Below are 10,699 nucleotides of genomic sequence, written 5' to 3'. Positions count from 1 at the left end.
AGAGTATTTGACAGATAGTGGTTAATATAAAGAAAAAAATAAAACGAACTTCCATTAATGTTATTATTGTCTTTTCATTGATTCATTCCTCTTTAATAAGAAGAAATATTTTTTATACGTGCATCACGAACCAGTTCTACATCATAAAAATTTATTGCTTATAAAACTGGTCTTAAGTTCAATATTCTATTAAAATACTTTGGTTTAAGTAATTCATTTTATTTTATATACATTGAATAAATTAATTTCTATCTGTGGACTTTTGATATGTATCTGGATTGGTAGCACAGCCAGGACATGTATGTAAAGATTCATGAATAAATATTTCACAGTCTAAACAAAATGTTTCATTACATTTATTACAAATGTATACCTGGAAAAAGATACAGTTCTAGTTTATATTTTGCAAATTATATTTGTATATTGTTTTTATTAAAGCATGCTGTGTTGCATTGATTATACCTTCTTGTCTTTTTGAGACAATATCTTCTGACAACCATAACAAGTTGAAGGAGTTCCACTGAATACAACTTCCTTAAAAGATTCAACAGGGAATAAATAATGATAGGACCGTGCTAAATGTGGAGCAGACACCAATGTTAATCCACATGCTCTACATTCTACTGGAAGTTCACAATGTTTGCTCAAACACTGAGGACAGAGATATCCTGTACTAAGAAGTTTAACAGATTCATCTGAACTTTCTGCATGACTGTAAAAGAAAAAGATATTTTCTTCCCTTTAAAAGAACATTTTATTTATGAATTAACAATTAAAAAATTATTTACCACATGCATACTGCCATAGCTGAATCATTTGCAGAAGAATGTAATGCATGATGAGGGAAGCCCATTTTTACAAGAGCAGCATCTAACCTAGTTGCAGCTGGAGGAGGATCTATGTGCATATTTAACTGTTCCTTGTAATGTTTATCATCCAATGCAACACCATGCTCTCCACCAGTTGCTGTTGCCATTCTTTTACAAATATATAGTTCAGCAGCCAAACCTATCACACTGCACCTGACAGAATCTATCTTCATGTTCTACAAAAAAAATTAACATGTAATTTGTTTTACATAGTATATCTTACAATTTATAATACATACTTGTATAGTTTCATTGATATCTCCTGGATCACATGTTGTAAGTGCTCCTACTATTATAAGTATTTCTTTGCTAGCATGTGATGGTAGGAGACGTAATGACTTCAAAGCTAACTCTATGGAGTTTTGCAATGAAGGTTCACCTACTGGTGCAATTTGTTGCATACTTTGTACTTCCTACAAATATATAAAAATACGTACTTATAGATCAAAATAAAAATATAAACAATGCTCTAAAAAAATTTACCTTCACATGTTTTTTAGAATTTCCAGCTAATTCGCTTACTTTTTCTGCTCTCTTATTCCTTGTGATAATTACTCCTAACTGACTTATAGGATTTTGATAAAAGAATTCTTCAATAAAATCTTCTAACAACTAAAAAAATTAATTTATAACAAAATATAATGACATATATGATTATATAGTATCAAATATAGTATAAAGGTATCAATAGGTACCTTCAAGGAACATAGAAAACGAGTTGGTTTCAAATCTTGAAGTGACATTGATTCAGAAGCATCAAGAATTACATAAAGATGCCTCATCATCCCTAATCTGGCACCAACCTTCTTTTCCATTTGACGTTTTCTTTTGGCATTGTGAATAATATCTGCAACTGATGCTTCCAACAATCCATGATCATCTTCTTTGATTGCTTCCCTGTATAAGAAATTATTTACATATAATAATTGTATATAATAACTCATTAAAGTACTTTAAAAAATATGAATACCATGTCTTTTCATAACCAGTCTCCCATCTATACTCTTTCTCTTCTTCTTCATCAGCCATTTTTTAATTTCTGAAATAAATACCACGATCAAATTCAATTCGTTTAATTAAAAAATTATATTCCGAACTTTTTTCCAATAAATTTAGGACAATGCTTACTTTAGATGATTGTATTCAATCTTTCGAAGAAATAAGGTTAATGTTGTTTATATTATCGCTAACATTAAAACTTATATGTCAATGATATGATTGAAAAGATTAACGCGTCTCTTAATACTTGGCAAATATTAACAACATAAAATTACAGTTGAAAGAAAGAAATTCTCAAAACAATATAATAAATTTTTACAAAAAATCTTCATACAACATACAACTTTCGTCCGGTTTAATACAAGAATTAATCTATTTTTTAAGTTGTTCATAAATTGAAAGAAACATATCAAACATAAATAAAATGCTCTAGCGCATTAAGTTTTAATTTATAAATAAATTAAAGAACAATTAATCGCATATAGAATTCATAAATCGGTAATAACCAATGACTATTTACCAAATCTTGACATCAATTAACATAAACTTGCCTTTTCTATACTCGACCCAATGCCGGAACATAGATGAGTTTGACGAAGAAAAGCGGCATATTTGAATTAGACAACGGATCCTATAAAACAAACTCCCTTTTCTATAAATAATTTCTTTTTTCCTCATAATCTCACTCGAGTATAATATTTCAAGCATAAAATATATAATTATAGATGAAGAATCTCTTGCAAAAGAAGATAAAGGGAAATTAACGAGTAACATTTTCCCGCCAAAATGGTGAGCTGTTGCCGTGGCGGGCAGGCGCCATGGCGCCACTGTCGTCAGACGCGATCACTGTTTTCATACCATCTCGTGCAGCAACAGCAATTATTTCCAGATCGGGAAGATCTAATTTTTCTACGGTTTACCGGGTGTAAGTTGTTATCATTGGTTTAACACTCGATCGGATTGAAATCGGTAATGGGCATTAAGTGTGTTCAAAAAATATTCATGGGTAGACAGGAAGTGAATAGTCGGGGAGAGTTTTCGTGACGAGAGCCATCTTGACGAGCATCGGCTTGCTCATGATAGACAGAGGACGAGTCTGTGGCGGCGGCGGCAGCGGCGATGGCATCGTTTCTAAATGTTCCCGTGAATTCTGAACGCTCGTGTTGTCAGCAATTAGTATAATCGTTTATATCGTACATATCTTTCACAGTGAACCGGCTACTATTTCAAGAACAAATTTATTTGTGAGTTTTATTCGTTGGTAACTTACGCCACTGGCCGCGTTTACAATGACTCCATGCTGTGTGCCTCTCGACGTCTTACCATTTATGCGGGAATTCATTTAGTTTAAATAAAAAAGGCCCCGCCGTAAGATATTTCCTCGTGATAATGCTTCGAATCGTGCGAGAATAATTCAGGGAATTATTGTACATAGCAGTGTGTGTTGAGTGGATCATCGAATTAGCCGTAACAACGGTAGTGGTGTCTTGTTAAAAAATGTTCGCAGTTCGATTTCCACCGGCATGTTGCGTATAAATTTTTCTGACACCCGCGAAACTTCGAACTCCGAATGTTACGGTTTTTTTCTTTTAATTAGGATATGCTACAGAAGCGATCTAATAATGTTTTTACACTGTTTGTTTAAAGAAAATAGGTTTATTCAACGAATTTGTTATATAAATTGTTAAAAAATTCATTTGTAAAGGTTCATCCATACATTTGCTAATTAATATACGTTATAAGTGCTACATAATATTTATTATTAGATTGTATATTTTTATGTATTTATGGAAGTTTTAAAATACAAAAATACATTTAAGGGTGCAAAATATCGAAAATAATATTTGCTATAATATATGATAGGTGCAACAAACTTCTATTTAAATTTCATGTCTTTAATTATATTTGTAAAAATATAAAAATGCATACAGGCCCACAGTCTATTTATTATACAAAGGATAGATATTATTTGTCACAATATATATTTTGATGTAATTAAGTTTTATTTTCTTTTACCTGCTAATTAGTTAATTAATCTAAAATATGGATCTTATCATTGAAATTTTAGTTTACTTGTAGAGAAGAGATAATATATGTCCATGTTAGTATATAATAACTGAACCGTGAATTTAAAATTTATAATGTAATGTTCAAAGAATTATTGAATAATTGAATTAATCTGTTATTAATGTATTGTCATTGATAATTTGTTTTGTCTTATATGCTTGGTATAATATGAGTAAAGTTGTCAGTGGACAGTCTCAGTAGAATTTAAAAGAAAATGTTATTTTTTTTAGAAAAGAACCTTGTGGATAGAGACTCGAATACATTATTGAACAAAATGGAGGGTGGCGATGGCCCTTCGGCCATTAGTAGTAATCCTACTGCTATTAAAGGTAATATTTACAATTTGTCATTACTAATATGCTACGCAAACAAGCCTTTGTTTATTTTACTGCTATAAACATAAATACTGTATAAATACATAAGTTTATTAAAAATGAATAATATAATTTTAAACTCTTAACAAAGATAATTATTACATAAAATATTAAACAAATTAAATTTATTATAGTTAGAATTAATATTTGAAATCTGTAGACATGTATTCTTTTGAACAGTTTCATAACAGATAATTTATATGAGTATAAAAAGTCAGTAATCAATGGTACATAAAAGTGAGAGCCTTGGCATATTGACCAAAATATTAAAAGAAACTTCTTTTGAAGATGTATTTTACAATCTTTATTACTATGATTGATTTACAAACATAAAATAATAAATTTTATTATGTTATTAGCTGCACAAGAAGAGATGGGAAGATTAGATGTTCTTGTGTGTGGACAGTGCCATTCAGTTTTTCATTTTATTGAAGAATTCCAAGAGCATCGTACAAAGGAAGGCGCTTGCACCCAAATTTCACATTTTCGTGAAAATAGTAATGTTAGTAATCCTTACACCACTATTAAATCATAATGGCATTGAGAAATAACATTGGAATAAGAATATCACTATCTTATTTTAACTTTTTGTAGAATGAGCAAAAAGCACAAGTATGGGCTTTCCTTTTATGGAAAGATTCACAAATCCAACAGGAAGGTTCAGATAGGGACTCAACAAATTCATGGAAACTGTATCAAAAATGGTGCAAGATGGATACACACATAAGAGATTCCTGGATTGCAGCTGGGAAAACTATACAAACATTTACGAAAATTAGTAATGCAAAAATGCAGGACGTACCAAGGCAAAATCAAATAACCACTAATGCAGAAGGTGCTTATCAAAAAAGCAATAATTTCATTCTGATTTAAATGATCAATGCACTTAAGGTATTCTGTACTATTATAGGAAAACCCATAGTAGTCCGTAAAGTAATTAGAAACGGACAACCGGAAGACGATAGTAAAAAGGATAGTAAAACTTTGGAAGCAAAGAATCAAAAAAGTAATGAATCTTTCGAGGAAATAGAAAAGAAAGAAAAACCAAAGTTGAGACCGACAATAAAACTCAAGGTCAGTTTCGTTACATTTCAATAACTTTAACGTATGTAAAAAGCTAATAATCTATTCATTATAGACTAAATCAAATAAAGCTGGTGATGATGATTCAAGCGATGAAGAGTACGTAGTAGAAAAAATCTTAGCGAAACGATTTAACCCCAAAAAAAGATGTTCAGAATATCTATTAAAATGGGAAGGTTTTGGACAGTAAGTTTAATTTATAATATAACTGTATATTTTTAGATAGGAGAATAATACGATACATTACGAAAGATATTAAAAATATTCGGAGATAAAAATATGCGAATAATTACAGTGAGCATAATAGATGGGAGCCTGCTGAGCATGTAGCTACGTGTAAACATTTGTTAGAAGAATTTGAAAGAAATCTTGCTAAAAAAAAAGAATTGAAAGCAGCCCAACAGCAAGCTACTGTTAAGGCAGCAGGTCGAGGAGCGCATCCTGCACAAAAAACAATTATAAAAACTGAAGCTAAACCTGGACCAAGCACCGCAGGTCAAGTAGGGTAAGGCAATTATTTTTTGCCTACAGTTTCTACAATTTTCAGTGTGTTCTCTATATTTGTTAAAATAACACTTCAAATTACAAATTTTCTGTATGTAGACGACCTATGCGATCAAGTAAATCAAAAGCAATGGATCAAGTGAAACAATGGTGCGGTTCCATGAAAGACGAAGACAATGACCGTATGTGTATTTTATAATATAGTCTATATTACTAACCTGTACTTTTCGTAAGAATTGTATATACACTACAAATGTTAGAAACATATTAAGATTCTGAAATTTGTTTAGTATTAGGGAAAAGAAAGATGGATTATTCCGAGAGTGATTCCGAAGATGGTGGCAGCAGCGCTGCTGCTAAACGGACTAAAGGCGACACAGGTAGTGACGAAGACTGGACTGGAGAGTCTGAAGAGGAAAAATTGTTGGGTCGAAGTGATATGATTCAACGCGCATTTAATCGTGCTAATGCTCAATCAAACGGGTCTAACAGAGCAAGTGGATCGTCTACAGATCTTGCGACTTCATTGGGACTTCAATCTCCCGAAGGAGCAAAATCTAACCAACAACCAGTCTTAGTTGCGAATGCCAAAGGAGTTGTTAAAGTTGACCCGAAGCAAATGCCAAATTTAACATCCGGCGTTTACGTAATGTCACGGAAGGATGGCATCATCAAGTTGGACTCGTCCCCTAGCGGAAAATTAGCTGTAAAAGGTTCGCCAACTACACAAGGTGTTTTGATGGTTCAAAATCGAGATAATACTAACGTAGTAAGGAAACAAGTAATATCCGCATCGCAATCGAATTCTGTAACACCGGTAAAAGTGGTTTCTAAAATGGATGGAAGTCAAGTAGTAACGCAGATGAAAGTAGTTTCTAAGCCTGTTACGAATAAAGCAGGAGGTACACAGAAAACAGAGCCTATAAAGATCCAGCCGAAACCAGATCCGACACAGTTACCGCAGATACATGTCGTGACCGCGGTGCCGGCTCCCATAACTTTGCAGCCAAGAATAAGTACAGGAATACGTCCTGGACCTGTTACAGGCCAACGCAGTGCGGACGGTCGACCTTTGTTACCCAGACCTCCACTGCGTGCGACGACACCAACTAGCGTACTTGGAATCGGGTCAACAATTCGCACACCTGTTAGGGCGCCAGCCCCGAAACAAGTTCAGTCCCAGCAAACACGCCAGGTACTACAAAAACGTACGACGGCTGTAACTACGCAAAGCAACTCGGTGAGTCCTGGAAATGTTACTCAAGTTAGACCAAAGTTTACGGTGCTTAGCCCACAGCCGAAGCAAGTGGTAAAGTCTGGAACTAGTCCAGTGCAACAGGCTAAACAGTCTCCAAAAACACAAGTTGGTAAGCCACAGTCATTATTATCTCCGCAGCAAAAGTTATTAATGGCAAAAAGGAAAGCTCAAGAAGCAGCGGGTATCATTAAACCAGGTGGCCGCGGCCTCCTAGCAGCTGCTCGTGTTACCGCCGGTCGAGGCAGAGGGAAATTGACTGAAACACCAGTGACGGCCACTCCAGGAAATAAACTGAAAGAAAGCAAATTGGCGGAAGGTGATGGACTTCATATGGAGTTCCACGAGGTAGGCTCCGAAGAGAGTAGCAGCGACGTTGAACCAGAGCTTCCACCTCCTGAAGCTGATACCATTGCCACTACGGAGCCTGATAGTCCACCTAGGCCGTTTACTCTTTGTCCATTGACGGGCCGTATCATTGGACCGGATGGTGAACCCGTCGAACAACCGGCTGAACCAGAACCTGAACTTGAATCTACGGGAACTCCGTTGTCCACCATTAAAACCAGTACAACTACATCAGAGAGTATAGACGTCTCCGCTACAACCACTACCACAGAATTGGTTCTACCTTCTCTTGATTCTCTTACAGAGGGTGGTGGAATAATGAGAGTCGAAATGAGTCCCGGTGGAACGACAGGAACCATCGTTCAGACCAGCGAGCCAGCGCAAATCAATTTGACGAATGTATCTGTTCCTGCACCGGATCTTCCTTGTTTGGATGATACAGCTCCTGCCGTGGCCACACCAGCCACAACCACGACAACACCGTTAACAGAAGCGACACCAACCAGTGAATCCTCTATTGCAGCAGGATTAACCACAGCCACTGTTACCTCGACTAACACAATAGCAATTGCGTCTACCGATGTAAAAACTGAAGAAAAAATACCGGAAGAGAGGAAGGTAACCGAAGATACGTCAAACTTGGTAACAATAACTGGAGAGGATGGTGTTGTTTATCAAGTGGCTGGTCAAGCTGAGGATGGTCAGACATTATTGGTAACTCGAGATGCTGATGGCGAACAACAATGTGTGTATGTTACCACAGAGCAACAAGGAGACGAAGGCTCTGTTTTAACGTTAGATCATGCTGTGGCGGAAGCTGTAGCTCAATTAATACCTGATCAAGTAAATCTGGCTTCGCAGTTCTATGTAAAGGAAGGTGGTACAGAACCTACTGAAAATCCAATGGTAATGTCTATCATGGACAACACGAATACGGCGGATGTGACGGAGGGACAAGAAGATGGTGATGGCCATGGCCAAGTTGTAGCTCAAGTCGTACAAGCGGAAGAACCTACTCCAGGTAATGTACCGAATTTAAACATTTGTTTCAAATTTTTTAAACTATATATTAAGAAATAAAAATTGATAGTGAAAACTAAAGTAAAGAGATATATTATTAAAATTTAATTGCATTATTATGTTAGGTGGAACCAGAAGAGTAGTCTTACTCTTACCTGACGGAAATCTAATGATGACAGAAGTGACGGAAGAGCAGTATGCTGCGCTCGGACTCGGCAAGTGAAGAGACACTTAACATTAATATCTTGCGGAATGAATAAACGATTATGCATCGAACTATACAATTTACAATGGAAGTTGTACGCTTAAAGGACGATCGTGGATTGTATATATGTAAGAACATTAACTTCGTACAATTGCAATGAAATTATTCACAATTTTTCCAGCTGAAAACAGATACAATGTGGAAAAAAAAGAACAGAAAACAAATGTGGCTGGTATATTGTAAAAAGAAGAAATGGAAAAAATAATAACAGGATCGTAATTACACAGAAATCTAGAATAATAGATTAATGGATAAATAATTATGTTTTAGAAATTCATGTTTCAGTGTTCCAAATTCGCTGGAATCTTAATTTTTATTCGTTTAATTTATAAATGTGAAGAGAGAGAGAGAGAGAGCGAGAGAGAGAGAGAGAGTAAACGCGAAAGGAAAACATATTGCATCTTTCAGGAAAATCCATTACACGTTTGAACTAAGCATTGTATTTGTAGGATAGTGAAGTATAATCTGGGGTTTTATATTTTCCACACAATAATAGGCTTTTAATAAAGACCTTTATTCCCCTGCATACAAAGTCCAAGCTTATATAGCACGATATATTTGATCAGGTTTTAGAGAAAAGTCGCGAAGAATTTATTGGTAATTATCAAAGGACGAATTGGCATTTCAGAATGTAAATATATTGTTAAAAAGAAAAAACGAGAGAAAAGAATCGAATATTTCAACCACTTCTATCGCGATGATTTTTTATATAAAACTTGAACCTAGTTTGACTCTATGCTAATACATATACCTTTCTTCACCACAAGATCCATATAAATTATAATTCAATACTCTTTGATTTCTAAAATCGTATTATTCAAACATGAATATTCGTAATAATATTTAAATCTGTGCGTTGTAAATTATTTACGCGAGCGCAAAAATTAATTTCTTTTTTTTTTTTTGCGTTTCAAGGACTGTGTATGCTTACTCTTAATAGATTAAAATAAGTGCACTCTTATAAAAGGAAATAAACACATACTTTTTAAATCTATAAGGCTTTTAAAACAAAAGAAAGAAGATGAAAAAAGGACAGAAAAATACAGTGTTGTTTAATGCAATATCATGCGCGTCTCATTATTATCAAGCTCCCATTCCTTTTCAGGTTGCTCGATACATAATTACACACGTACAATTAATGTCCAAGATATCTGTCGAATAACTACGATGCTTTTCGAAACACGCTAATCGCTTTCTGCGCTATAGTGCTTTTGACGAAAAGAACGAAAGTGTACCAATCTTTTATATCTTAAGACGAAGAATTAATACTTGTGTGAACGATGGTGGAGGTCTCGTTGAACGTATTATAGAAATAGGCAACGTTGAGAATCTGTGAGATCTCTCTCGCTTGTTTATTTAATAGACTGTACAAAGCGTAATCTATAATGTCATATATGTAACAGAGAAGGGAAAACAATTAAAAAATACGTGCATATAATGTTTATGCGTGTTGAAATAATTATACATATGTATGTGTATGTATATGGGTTTAGAAAGCAAAGAAAGATACACGAATTCTTTGTATGTACGAAATACAATTTACGATAAATATAAATAAGTGTACCTTATTGTGATTATCGCGACAATGTCAAACGAAATCTGACGTTTTTTCGTCAACTTAAATAATAATTAATTATAATAGGGTTAAACTAGATTCAAGCGTTTAATTATAAGCAGTCTACTCTTGCAATAAAATAAAAAGAGGAAGAACTGCACGTAACGAGAACCATTTTTAATTATATCTCGGTATAAAAAGAAACTATTTTGCACGATGTACGGCCAGGAATATAAAATCCTAGTATTTTACTAACGTACTCCTTTTGTACATAGAACTTCATTCTCTAAACCTTTATATAAAAAAATTGTTTCCAAATAAACCATAGTGTCAAAATTAATCTACATATTTATTTTTTCA

General features: G+C 34.2%; 2 protein-coding genes across 5 annotated transcripts; one reads left to right on the top strand and one right to left on the bottom strand.

Annotated features, from left to right (window-relative positions):
• Window positions 1-49: 49 nt before the first annotated feature.
• Ssl1 (general transcription factor IIH subunit 2 Ssl1) lies at window positions 50-2,697 on the bottom strand. Of its 2 annotated transcripts, none has more exons than XM_072021452.1 (8): window positions 2,420-2,697; window positions 1,840-1,908; window positions 1,565-1,766; window positions 1,353-1,481; window positions 1,109-1,282; window positions 789-1,045; window positions 463-712; window positions 50-373 (listed from the first exon to the last, which is right to left on the bottom strand). In XM_072021452.1, exons 2-8 carry the CDS (start codon window positions 1,896-1,898, stop codon window positions 242-244), a joined length of 1,203 nt encoding a protein of 400 aa, XP_071877553.1. In that variant the 5' UTR covers window positions 1,899-1,908; window positions 2,420-2,697; the 3' UTR covers window positions 50-241. The 2 variants fall into 2 exon arrangements, with proteins under 2 accessions (XP_071877553.1, XP_071877544.1); XM_072021443.1 differs by lacking the exon at window positions 2,420-2,697 and adding an exon at window positions 1,998-2,394.
• On the top strand, window positions 2,688-10,679 carry Chro (chromodomain-containing protein chromator). Of its 3 annotated transcripts, XM_072021363.1 has the most exons (11): window positions 2,949-3,112; window positions 4,166-4,264; window positions 4,669-4,811; window positions 4,904-5,144; window positions 5,220-5,383; window positions 5,448-5,578; window positions 5,688-5,897; window positions 5,996-6,078; window positions 6,187-7,263; window positions 7,351-8,520; window positions 8,645-10,679. In XM_072021363.1, the coding sequence occupies exons 2-11, from the start codon at window positions 4,210-4,212 to the stop codon at window positions 8,740-8,742; spliced, it is 3,372 nt and encodes a 1,123-aa protein (XP_071877464.1). In that variant the 5' UTR covers window positions 2,949-3,112; window positions 4,166-4,209; the 3' UTR covers window positions 8,743-10,679. The 3 variants fall into 3 exon arrangements, with proteins under 3 accessions (XP_071877462.1, XP_071877464.1, XP_071877452.1); XM_072021361.1 differs by lacking the exon at window positions 2,949-3,112 and adding an exon at window positions 2,688-2,793 and having other exon boundaries at window positions 6,187-8,520; XM_072021351.1 differs by having other exon boundaries at window positions 2,950-3,112; window positions 6,187-8,520.
• Window positions 10,680-10,699: the final 20 nt, after the last annotated feature.

Source organism: Bombus fervidus, chromosome 2, assembly GCF_041682495.2.
Source record: "Bombus fervidus isolate BK054 chromosome 2, iyBomFerv1, whole genome shotgun sequence".
NCBI classification, from domain to species: domain Eukaryota; kingdom Metazoa; phylum Arthropoda; class Insecta; order Hymenoptera; family Apidae; genus Bombus; species Bombus fervidus.
The sequence above is the reverse complement of the archived record's forward strand: the minus strand, read 5'-3'. Positions and strand labels throughout refer to the sequence as shown.